Raw genomic sequence first — 13,023 nt, 5'->3', positions numbered from 1 at the left:
ACCCAATCTACTATGCCAGTCGAACGCTGAGTGGAGCTCAATTGAACTATACGGTGACTGAAAAGGAGATGCTAGCTGTGGTGTTCGCATTCGACAAGTTCCGGCCCTACCTGATAGGATCAAAGGTAATTGTATACACTGACCATGCTGCTCTAAGGTACGTAATAGAAAAGAAAGACTCTAAGCCACGCTTGATTCATTGGGTGTTGCTTCTACAAGAGTTCGATCTTTAAATACGTGACCGCAAAGGCACTGAGAATCAAGTCGCTGATCACCTATCACGACTTGAGGGAGCTGAAAATACAATTGAAGTTGAGGAAATTCTGGAAACGTTTCCAGACGAGCAACTGCTCGCCATCACTCATCAGGAAGTTCCATGGTATGCGGACTTGGCCAATTACTTGGCCAGTGGTATAGTTCCTCACGACCTTTCATCGGTCCAGAGGAATCGATTTTTTCGTGAAAGCCGCTTGTACTATTGGGACGAGCCCTATCTCTTTAGAATATGCCTGGATAACATGATCCGGAGATGCGTCTCCGAGATAGAACAATCTTCTATTTTGCAGGCTTGTCATGCATCGGCTTATGGTGGACACTTTGGAGGGATCAGGACAGCAACAAAGGTGCTAGAGGCCGGATTTTTCTGGCCGACTGTGTTTAAAGATGCCCACTCATGGGTGAAGGGTTGTAATGAATGTCAACGCACCGGAAACATTTCCCAGTGCCACGAGATGCCCATGAACCCAATTCAGGAGATAGAAGTGTTCGACGTCTGGGGGATTGATTTCATGGGTCCCTTCGTCAGCTCTTATGGTAGTATATACATCCTTGTTGCCGTAGACTATGTGTCCAAGTGGGTGGAAGCTGTAGCATTGCCCACCAATGATGCGAAAGTGGTGGTGGGGTTTCTAAAGAAGAACATATTCACCCGCTTCGGGACACCACGAGCGATTATCAGCGACGGAGGCACTCACTTCTGCAATAGAGCCTTCGAGAAGTTGCTTACAAAATACGATGTGCGCCACAAGGTGGCTACTCCTTACCACCCGCAGACTAGTGGACAGGTTGAGGTATCCAACAGGGAAATCAAGAGTGTGTTAACGAAAACTGTGAACGCTACGAGAACTGATTGGGCGAGGAAGTTAGATGATGCACTTTGGGCCTACAGGACAGCTTTCAAGACACCAATTGGTATGTCACCATACAAGTTAGTGTTTGGGAAGGCCTGTCACCTACCTGTAGAACTTGAGCATAGAGCGTGGTGGGCACTGAAACAACTAAATTTAGACATGGAAGCTGCGGGCACGTCAAGAGTCACAGAACTGCATGAGCTTGAGGAGTTCCGGTATCTTGCTTTTGAGAGCACAAGGCTGTACAAAGAGAGAATGAAGAGGCTACACGATCAAAACATCGTTGAGCGGAACTTCAAACTTGAGAACATGGTATTGCTATACAATTCAAGACTGAGGTTGTTCCCGGGTAAGCTGAAGTCACGATGGTCTGGACCATTTCGAGTAGTTGAAGTTTTCCCGTCAGGAGCGGTTGAAGTTGCCACTGAGAATGACTCTCGTACATTTAGAGTCAATGGTCATAGATTGAAGTTGTATGTGGGTATGAGCGAGCCTAAGGAAGGGGCTGAACTGCATCTGACTGAACCACAGAGGTCGAGCGAGCCTTAAATGTGCTCTTCCTGCGTCGTGTAGCGACGTTAAATCAGGCGCTACGTGGGAGGCAACCCGCGAAATTGTTGTAAGTGTAACATAAAAAAAAACATCAGAATCAGAGACGCGGTCAGACCGCGGTTCCACCGCGACCACGGTCAAACCGCGGTACTGACCCTTCTCTGAACCCAGGCCATCGCGGTTACACCGCGATCGCGGTAAAACTGCGGCAAGGGAGACCCTCTAAACTTGGTCTACCGCGGTCCTACCGCGATCGCGGCAGACGCAGACGGGGTCCAGGTAAGTTTTTCGTTTTAATTTTTTTCTCTTTTTCACCTTTTACCCAAAATACCCCTCACCTACCACTAAAACCCCACCCAATTCGCCCAGATTCAGCAAAACACCCCCCACTCCCTTCTCTCTAATTCCTCTCCCACTTCTCTCTATCTTCTCTCTTCTCTTCTCATCTTCACATCACTCCATTATCATCCCCCCCTACTATCCACCTTCTTCATCCACTTTCCCTCAACCAAACAAGTAGGTTGCTCTTTCTCTCTCTCTATTTCATCTTCTAACTTAGTATAATTTAGCATAATTGTATTTAGTTTAACCCTAGGTAGGGTTAGTATAACTTTTGTCAATTTTTGCTTTCTTTCATGGTTTTTATTGTTGTATGGTACTGTTGTGAAATTGTTTGGTGTCATAGTGTGTGGGCCTTCATTGTGTTTATGATGTTTTAGCCCAGAAATCATTTTTTTGGGGTGTAGTTGTTATTATGCACCATGTGGGTCGAAATATTGGAGTTTTTGTGATATTATGGGGCGGGTTATACCCACTCTTAATTAGGGGGTGTTATACTTGGTGATTGGGGGTGTTGTCACTGTTTGATAATATGTGTAGGAGTAGTGTGGGGTGGTGTAGGCCTAATGTTGTACGTAGTTCTGTTGTGAGGCCTCTGTGGAGATTGTAACCTTCCCTACCTTGCTTGTGTGGCTAGTCTGCCAAGAAGAACTCAATGGGGATGGTGTTTTGGTGCCATCAGGTGGCGAAGTCTGAGTACCCATCTGACAGACACTAATTAGGATGAATTTGATGGTTATGAATTTTCCTGACTCATTGCAGGTATTATAGCCCGTAAAAAGCAAAAGAGAGGGGCGGGCACATCCCAACATCCGACATATGACGAGTCCAGGTTTGAATTGGAACGAGCGGAGGACGATTTTTATGCCAAGGCTGGTAAGAACTTCATTCATGAGTTGTAAATTGACCGGGCAGACCTCCGCGTGGAACAAGAGGAAATGTATGAAGAAATTCGAAGGCGCGAAATGGAATTCCTCTTTGATGACCCCGGCCCAGCGAACCGGATGATGGTTAGGGAGTTCTACGCGAACTGCCCAGCACATATGCTGCGGGAGGTGACTGTGCGAGACACAGGGGTAGATGCCTCAATTGAAACTATCCGCCAGGTATTGAGGCTACCCCAGTTCACGGGCGATATTGACTACTACCATGACAGACCAGGTGTCACGTGGGAAGTTATGACTGATGTAGTTTGTGCTGGTGGGCGACCAACCTGGATCAAGGAGCACATCACCCTGAACTCCAACTCTTTCACGCACTTGGCTAACTGTTGGTTGACTGTCATCTGCAGCCGGTTCATGCCCTCCAGCAACACCACAGACGTGACTTCAACAGAGCCCTATTGACTTGGTGCTTCGTGACGAAGAAGGATTTTGATGTAGCACAGGTAATTGGTGACGAAATGGTCCTGCGAGGACCACTGCTGTCAAAGGATTTTACTTCCCTTCCTTGGTGACTGCACTGTGCTTGCGGAGGAGGGTCCCCACTGATCCTGCTGATGGAGCATTGGCATCTGAAGCACCATTCCGAGCTTCACGCATCAGAGTGGGCAGGGGCACACATACAACAATTGTGCTAGATGATGAGGCTGATGACCCGGTTCCTCTTGCACCGTCCAGGAGATTTAATGACAGTGCCGGACCCTCTCGGCACCCCCATACTGGGGCAGGCTTTGTCAGATCTTAGTCCACCAGGCCTATGCTGCGTTCCATGAAGGAAGAGGTCACGGATCTCCGCACCTCAATGGATGGCCTACACACACGGATGGATGCCATGTCTCAGAGGCAGGCCCGGTCTGAGAACAGGTTCATGGCCTGGTTCCGTGCTTTGGGGAGAGCTTGCCATGTAGACCCCAGCACAGTCTCCAACTCTGATTAAGTCTCAGGGAAGTCTCCTTACCCTTCTTCTCTTTACTTTCTTGATATGACATGGGGACATGCCATGATTTTAAGTGTGGGGTGGGAGACTTGCTCTAGTTATATGTGTAATGTACATAGACATTGTGTGTGTTGTAGCATGAAATTGATGTTGTTGTATATAATTGACTGTAATTATATTAGGAGTCTGACTTGGCCCAACGACGGACACTTGTCGACGAGTCTCTTGAGGGTCCAAGTCGGATATATTTATAAAAAATAAAATAAAAATTTAAAGGTAGAGGACTCTTCCTGAGGACGGACCACTGGGACAGTACTCTTGAGGGAAGTAGTCTATGAAGATTTTTTTATTTTATTTATTTTTCTTTTTAGGTAGTGTAGTAAGTCCCCCTTGGTTTTTCTTTTGGCCACGGTTCTTTTCCAAGGGTTTTTCTTGAACCGGGTTAGGTAGATTTTTCTTTTGTAGTTAAGACTAAGATGGGTAAAGGCTAGAATGCTACCTCTGATGTACACACCTGCAACCAACTAAAATGAACCTAAGAGTATGACGTCTAGGCTCAGTTGTGGACTTGTAAATCTATGCCTTAATTTTGCACATCTTGCTTTGCTTGAACGCTCGTATGAGTGTGTTGATAGACTGATCCCGAATGAGTTACATGCTAAGTGTGTGTGAGATTTTACTTGCATTCTGTGCGTGCGTGCGATACCTAGAACTTTCCCTGTGTGTTTGCAAAGCGAAATAGAAGCTGTTGGGTTTTAGAGATGATTGAGGCATTTCTTTGTGTAAGCCTACATATAATGGTGAATCCACCTGTCTATATTGTCATAGTTAACCCCTTTGAGCCTGAAGCCTGTTCTCTGATAACCCTATAATGACCTATATCCCTGTGTTTGAATAGCTGATTGTTTGAACCTATACCTCCGAAAAGCACTTGAATCACTAAAGAACATACAAAAGTCAAAGTGTGGGGTGGTAGGGAGTTAGAAAAAAAATGGGGAATCAGGAATGAATTATTTGAATGAAGCACTGGTACCTTACAAAAAAAAAAAAAAAGCCAGTTGCACCTAAAGGAAAGTAGGGGTCACTTGTGATACAAAAATGTGGAGGAATGATTAGGCTGAGCAGGGAAATTGAGATTAAAGGAAGTGTGTATTAAAAGTGCTTAGGGAGGTTAGTCACTACATCCAAATGTATCCTACCCGTCCCTTAGCCTACATTACAACCAAATAAAGACCTCTTGATCTTTGACTAAAACAGCTCGATTAGTAGAGTACTACACTAGGGGCAAGCTTATGGTGTGTTTGTGCGGCATGTGAATGTTCTTTGCTGAGAGTGAGTGAATTCTTTCTATCTTCAGTTCCTTGTGTTTGAATTTTATGCATGTGGAACTTTTCTCAGACTTTTGATGTGAGGGAATGTGACTCGGGAAGGAAAAGTAAGTCTTCACCTCTGTTAGAGTAACTAGAGTGAGCACAAGTGTGTCATGGCAGTAGAGTCTGCATCTGGGGTATGACCGGCACATTGCTTAGGTTGTTCCGTCAAAATGGTGGGTGTGACATATTTGGGGTAAAGCATCAAACGGTTAGGCTTTTAAGTGTGGTTTAGCTTGCTCGAGGACGAGCAAGGGTTTAAGTGTGGGGTGTTGATAATAAGTGAATTTAACTATATTCAGGCCCTAAATAACCGTCTTCTTGCATAGTTTTAATAATAAAAGTGATAACAAAATGCTCTTATTAGTGCTTTTCATGATTTGTAGGTTATATATGACTAGGGAAGGATAGGGAGCACTTTTGGAGTCAAAAAAAATGAAGAAAGAGAGACCAACCGTGAAATGTCCCAAGTGAACCACGCAAAAACAGGCTGAAGAATCAGAAAAATGACTCTGCCGCGGTTCCACCGCGACCGCGGCAGAACCGCGGTGAAGGATGCTCGCGGACAGAAGGAGATTCAGAGGAGCTGTTTGGCCACGGTTCTACCACGACCGCGGCAGAACCGCGGTAGGCGCGAGAAAAGTGCAGGGACTAAAGTGCAAACACGAGATTTTTAGACCTAAAACCTATTTTAAACACTAGACTTCACCCAAGAGAGGCATGTATTGATTTTTAGAGTATCTTGGCAAGAAAAACAATTGTGAGAGATCACCCAAAACATATTTCTTCTTTTCTTTGATTTTGATTGCTAGTTTATGATGGATCTTATCTTAGTTTGTTTACCCATAGTTATGAGTAGCTAAATCTTTTGTCTAAGGTTTTGATGGAACCTATTGGGGGATGAACTTCTTGTTTATGTGAATACAAATTGCTAGTTTCAATCTTTATTTATTCAACTATGTTCTTGTTGTAGTTAATTGACAGGATCCTCAATTAGCTGTGCCTATTTAGTGTGCATAACTCGGGAGAGAGTGCATATTTAGGTTATTGTTGAATAACACCACTCCTAAAGTATAAGAGGAATCTATAACTGCGGGTTTAAAGGCGGGATTAGGGATAACGAAGCCTTGGGTGCAATCTTAAGTGAACTGTGTTAATTAAAGCTAGCTAGTGTATCTCGGGAGAGTGCAATAGTATATTACTGTGATTACTCGGGAGAGATTTATGGTAAGACGAGCGTTCATGATTGATAGAGAAGTGTTGGTACATTTGTATGAAGCATAAACAGAAGGGATTCCATCAATAGGGGAAATCTTTACCTTAGCTTTATCTCATCATTGTTTACAACTTTAGCGTTTTAGTTTACAGCCTGTTTAATTTACTTGCAATCTTAGTTACTAAAGAAACCATCAACTTGTGATTCAAACATTTGGGAAGCTGGTTCTGAAGAGTTTAGTGGGTCTAAAGATTGTGATTGATAGGTTAACTCTCTGTGGGATTCGACTCCGGACTTGTAAACCAGATTATATTTGCAACGACCGCATTGTCCTTTTTATAAGGCATAGTTGGGCGTGATCATCCGCTAAGAAAATGGATAACAAATGAGTTTAACTTTTACATTTGTAAAGCTTTCAAATTGGGGTTCATCAAGTTTGGGAGATTAGGAATTCTCTCAAAAATGATCATATTCAAGAAACCATGGATAATTTGGATATCCATATTATCTTCTGGTTAACCCATTTTTTATCTGTATTAAATATGAGTCGGATCGGATAATTTACCCGTTTTTTGCATTACCTGTTTTCGACCTGCTCATATCCAACTCAACCAGCCCGTTTGTCGTCCCTAATTGTGACACATGTTTGGTTGGAGCTCAATTGCCAAAATTGGATTATTTATGACTAGGAGTTCAATTGCAAACAAAGTTAAATTTATGGTCTCATTAGTTGGCATAGTTTCAGACCAAATAGCAAGGTTCTAGTTTCCATTGTTAAATTGTCAATTTCCTTTGCCTTGTTTCACTAGCTCCATTGTATAAGATGGTCGATCATGGATCAAGTCAAACTGTACAATGATGATAAACTAGTACATAATACTAGTTGCAGTAGTACTATAGTCTATACATTGACCCAAAGGGCAGCTAATAAAAAATGGCCATATCTTGCCACTTGTTCATTGTTTGTTGTATTCATTTCTTTACCATTTGGAAAGTTCATTTGTCTAGATATTACACTACGTCTTTGCTATTGTGCCACTCGGACATTTGTTTCTTAAGTTCTATTATCATCACCATAACTTTTTGCAATAGAAGTAGTGAACACCTTTAGGAGACACTGCCTTCTAGTTGAGCAAAATACTGATGCTCCCGTTACGTTAACATCTTGAATACGCCTCTGATCCTAAGCGGCTTATTCCACGGGGTGCAACATAGATTATTAATTAGTAGGGATATCTAACAAAGATATAGCAGTCCAAAGAGTGGGAAATATGGTAGCAAGAAAGTATGGAATCTCCAAAGGGTAGGGATTAAGATATAGCTTTATATGTGACACTATACCATATTGTTTGGAACTTTATTATCAAAATCAAGAATTCAACAAGGAATTCAAGAAATATTGTTGTTGAATCAGGAAATAGAGGAGGAAATTAAAAGAGTAAGTAAAGAGGGAATAAATCATGTTTTACTTCTGCTTAAAAAAAGTGATTTTTCAGCAGTAATAATTTTAAGCCAAAAAGCAATTACTAATAAATAATCTGTAAGTGATAACTCTATATATATGTATCATATTTATATGAATCAGAATACAAATATAATTATGAGAGACAAAAGTGTTTAAGGTTATATCTACTAGTAACCTAACATAGTCTAAAAAAAATGCTCCATTCATAAAACCGTCACAATTATTTGATAAAAACAAATGAAGAAGTGAGATAGCTCATTAACAAATACTACTTCCGGTCCACTTTAGTGATTTTTTTTGGCTCTTTTCACGATTATTATTATTAACAAATTTACCTTTTAACATTAATTAACAATAAAATTGATCATATTAACCCTAATTTACTCATTTGAAATATAACAAACTACTTTTAGACTCTTTACGCCAAGGTTAGCTTTGAAAAGAAAAAGTTAATTCGTTCTTGATATCTTAAAAAATCAAATATTATGGACCATAAAAAAGGACACCACTTGACATAAATTATATGTTGGTGTGTTGGTAATGTGTTTGATTTTTCTATAAGAGGTTAAAGGTTCAAACCTTAACTAAGACATTTTTCTTTTGTAAATATTTGCTTAAGACTCAACAAAATCAATAGATTAAGACTATTTCTTGTCTAAAAGTATGACAATCAAAGTTATATTTCAGTTTTTTTTTTATAAATTTCGACACCACTTACAAAAATTCCTGCGTACGCCCCTGACTATATATATATCTGCTCCATCCCTACAAAAAAACTAGTCAAAACAATCCATTATACGCAGCTTACAAGCACAAGTAACTTAAGTTGAAAAGAATAAAGTTTTCTACGTGGAGAAACAAAAAGGATGACTAACCTGCAATTTGAATTTTGAGCTTGCTGCTATGGAGGAGAATGAGTTTTCTTTGTATTTGCCAAAAAAAAACGATTGTTTGTTGCTTTTGGGAGATAGTAGTAGACCAGTGGACAAGATAAATAATTAGAAAAGACCATAAATTAGGGCTTCTAGCAACAAAAAAAGGTCTTGACTTTTAAACTTAATGTTGCATTCAATTCTTTTCTAAAACTTTTGACTAATTACAGGCTGATTTTTGAGAATTTGGGTAATATATTAAGGGCTTATATATTCAACAAATTTTGTTTTAATTTGAAATTTTTTTTTAGGCTTATGCTTCACTATAAATACTCGCCTCAACGTTCGGACATATGCTCCGAATTACTAGGCGTACGCCTCTTAAAACTTCGCCCCCACCATTACCTCGATACATTTTTAATGCGCTTCGCCTCAGGGTTTGCCCTGAAAACCCTTTTTTAAAACACTGCTTAGTAGCAAATTTAGTACACAATTAGGACCACTTATTTTTATCCAATTAAAATAGAGTCCACTTGCAATCCCTCCACTTTCTTGTTTGCTAGTTTTTAGTGAGTAACATCTAGAAATCACTAACCACTCAAGCTTATCACTTTAATTAAAAAAAGTTGATATTGAGCACCCTATAACTTTTCTCTATCGATTAAATAAGCAATTTCTATACTATATATCTTTATCATTGGACCAAGACTATTTTAAATGAATACTATATTTGTGTGATAATGGTAGTAGCTACGTGTTGTTGTGGGAACAATTCCTCTTTTGAACAATTGGTAAATCATAGTCTAATGCACAGAGTTTTATTTGTTTTCTTTGGCAAAAGATAAACATTTTCATGATTGGAGAACATTTTTTAGGTACCTTTTAAACATCCAATCATGTGTTTGCCGTATCAAAATTAAAGTTGTGCTTAATCTAATAGTGGATTACAGAATTAAAAATGTGCACCAACTCTATTGCATCCTAATCAGATCCCCAATCCTTGGAAGTTGATTTGATCAGCTTCTTATTATATTTCCATCCCAATTTATATGACTCTAGACCCAGAAAAATAATATTTTTATATTTTATAATAATTTAACTTTAAAATATATATTTTATCCTTTTGGTCACACAAATATTTATGACTTATTTTAGATAATAAATTTTAAAATTTTTAATTTTTTTTCTTAAATTTCGTACTCAGTCAAATATCATTACATAAATTGGGATGGAGAGAGTAGTGCATATGGAGGAACTTGTTATAGAAAATGACATTGTATAACCGCTCTCAAAATAATATGCGAAAAATATTCTTTTTGTGTGTGTGTATATATATATATATATATATATATATATAAATATATATAATTCTTCTACACTTTTTCAACTACCAAATATAAATAATTTCAGCCGCGAGCCAAAAGTGATCTTTGTCCAACTTGTAACAGCTAAATTAGATCTGAAATAGCAAGTTTAATGGAGGGAATTGATGCAACAGCAAGAAAAGATTACAAATTTTATACAGATATAGGAAGCTAAGAACTTTTACAAGGAATTCAATAACATTTAAATTTCATAAGAAAGATTGCCGATGGTAGTAATCACATAAAAACACTCTTAAAACTCTAGTAAATTAAAGCATATCATCTGATGGCTACAACAGCAGACTTTTTATTACTACTGCTAGTAATATACAAGTTATAACTTACTCTTATATAAAACCAAAACCAACTAATATAAGGAATTTGTTTTTTTTTTCTTTTTCAAATAAATGATCCTCCTATTAGCCCGTCTTTTTTTATTTTCCGGATATTTAAAGTCCGCTGATCCGACTAATTATTCGGAATCACGCTCTTACCGAAAGGTATTCCAGTCAAAATCTTTCCACATGGGGTCTGGACAATAATCCCATAAGGGTGAAATTGACCCCATAATTGGTTTATTAATTGTTTCATTTTCTTCTAATAATTCAATATCTTTCCATATTTCATCCATGGAATAAACTTTCATACTCTCCCCAGCTTGTTCTTGATCATTTACTTTCTTTTGTTCTTCAACTTGCAATTGCTCGATTCCACCGGTATCATAGAAATTTCTCTCATTTTCTTCATGAGTTATAGAAGAAGAGGATGAACAGTTTGAAAAAGATGAAGATGGAGAAATAGAAGTAGCTTTTTTCCTTTGTTCTTGAGCTTTCTTCCTCATATGGGTTCTCCAATAATTCTTGATTTCGTTATCAGTTCGCCCTGGTATTTTCCGAGCAATTCTTGACCATCTAAACACCAAAAAAAAAAAAAAATCAAAATTAGATATATGGAAATTTAAAGGGGGAAAAAGCGTAAAAAATATCCATATACTATAGGAAATATTTTAATTTTACCTTTGTTATATTTCGAGTTCATTAATGTATAAATCCTCTCATATTTGCCATCAACTATATAATATATCAAGTTGAGGGGTAAATTTAAATTCTTTTTAACAATATTCCAACATATGAAATTCGCCTTTATTTTTTTGATTCCCCATTAATCCCCTTTATTGGAGCTATTGTTCCTTCGATAACTCGGACCCACGAGTCTGAAGTTGTAGACGGGGAGTGCTAACCATCTGAACAACCCCTCTTGTCGCCCATCCATGCTAGAGCTCCATTAGATTAAGTGCAAATACAAGAATGTTTGCTAACGATACAGGCATAAACAACTTCAAATATAACTAAGAGTAAAATTATGATATTTTGTATATAACAAGAGGTAAAATTATGATATTTCGTATATAACATAAGGGTAAATTTAAACCTTTTTCTAAATGTTAAAGTAAAGGAAAATAGTTAAGCATGGTTCTTAATATGAGAAATTTAAAAAATATCTAAATAAATTACACACCTATTTCCCCATTTGCAGTGAAGTTCAAGAACAAGACGTTCTTCTTGAGGAGTCATCTTGCCACGTTTAAGATCAGGATTCAAGTAATTAACCCAACGTAACCTGCAACTCTTTCCTGTTCTTTTCAAACCTAAACCAAAAGAACATTACAAAAGAAAGAATATGGAGAGAAGAATAGGGTTAGAGACTTAACTCTTTGGACATAAGGATATATGATCCAAAACTAACCTAATATACCTATTCTATTTTTTGTTCTCCCTCCTTAACCTTCAATCAAACCTGAAACTTTGGCTAGAAAATCCCATCTTCGATCTCCAAATAATTTTACATAAAATACAAGCTGAAGATCTTCTTGTTCTGTCCATGGTCCTCTTCTGATTTCCTCTTGCACCATTTTTGGACTTTTTTTTATCACTAGTTTTCCTTTTTTGTGAGTCACCTATAATGGTTGATACGTGGTATAGTGTGTACAACTGATATTTATACTGAGAATAATTGGCTTCCTATGGCTTGAATTAAGGGCAGCTGCTCTTTGGGTGGTGGTGGGGACAATAAACTAAGAAAGGTGAGTGTTTGGAGTAAGGGTTTATTTTTTCTTCTTGAGTGAGGGTTTTTGCCTTTAATTTCTTAGAAAATGGTGAATTAGAATTTCATCATAGTCCATGCAATTTATTTGCACCCGATATTTGCACTAAATTAATAACATGACATATGTCTTCCATCAAGGGTGGATTTAGGCCTAAATTATAGGGCACGAACCCATACTCTTTTTGTCAAACTAAACTAGGTATTTTATATACAAATTTTCTAAACTTTATCTAATATGATTTGCTGGCCCCCATATTCTATATGATGCACTTGATTTAAATATTTATAAGAGAGATCAATTCACACTAAATACCATTTTCTCTCTCTTTATTTACTGGTGCTCGTATTCTAAAAATCCTAAATGTGCATTTGTCTTTCGCATCTAAAACAATTTTTACTTAAACATGTAAAGCATATTGGTTTGGTTATCTAACTAATATGTGAGGTAAGGGATAATTGAAAAAACTCCTCATCACCTCGGGCTAGTATAGCCTGGGTGAATGGCTTCAGGAAAAAATGATTTAATTAAAAGAATATTTGTTTAGATTGTTTTATATCTATTTTTTAAATGTTTCACTTAATTAATTAAAATAATACATGATTTATTATTTTTGTAAAACGTTAAATATTTTTAAATAGAATCAATTTATTAAAACAATTACAATAATATTAGAGGTGGAAGGGAATTTTTGAGTCGATTATGACCGAACAAGTGGCTCAATTGTTGGCAG

General features: G+C 38.0%; 1 protein-coding gene across 1 annotated transcript; it reads right to left on the bottom strand.

The window, feature by feature from the left end:
• Positions 1-10,314: 10,314 nt before the first annotated feature.
• Positions 10,315-12,170, bottom strand: LOC104239919 (transcription factor MYB48). The gene is made up of 3 exons (XM_009794661.2): positions 11,984-12,170; positions 11,705-11,834; positions 10,315-11,097 (listed from the first exon to the last, which is right to left on the bottom strand). The coding sequence occupies exons 1-3, from the start codon at positions 12,096-12,098 to the stop codon at positions 10,677-10,679; spliced, it is 666 nt and encodes a 221-aa protein (XP_009792963.2). The 5' UTR covers positions 12,099-12,170; the 3' UTR covers positions 10,315-10,676.
• Between the last annotated feature and the right edge of the window lie 853 nt (positions 12,171-13,023).

This window comes from Nicotiana sylvestris, chromosome 11, assembly GCF_000393655.2.
Source record: "Nicotiana sylvestris chromosome 11, ASM39365v2, whole genome shotgun sequence".
Taxonomy (NCBI): domain Eukaryota; kingdom Viridiplantae; phylum Streptophyta; class Magnoliopsida; order Solanales; family Solanaceae; genus Nicotiana; species Nicotiana sylvestris.
This window is presented reverse-complemented; position numbering and strand designations above follow the sequence as displayed.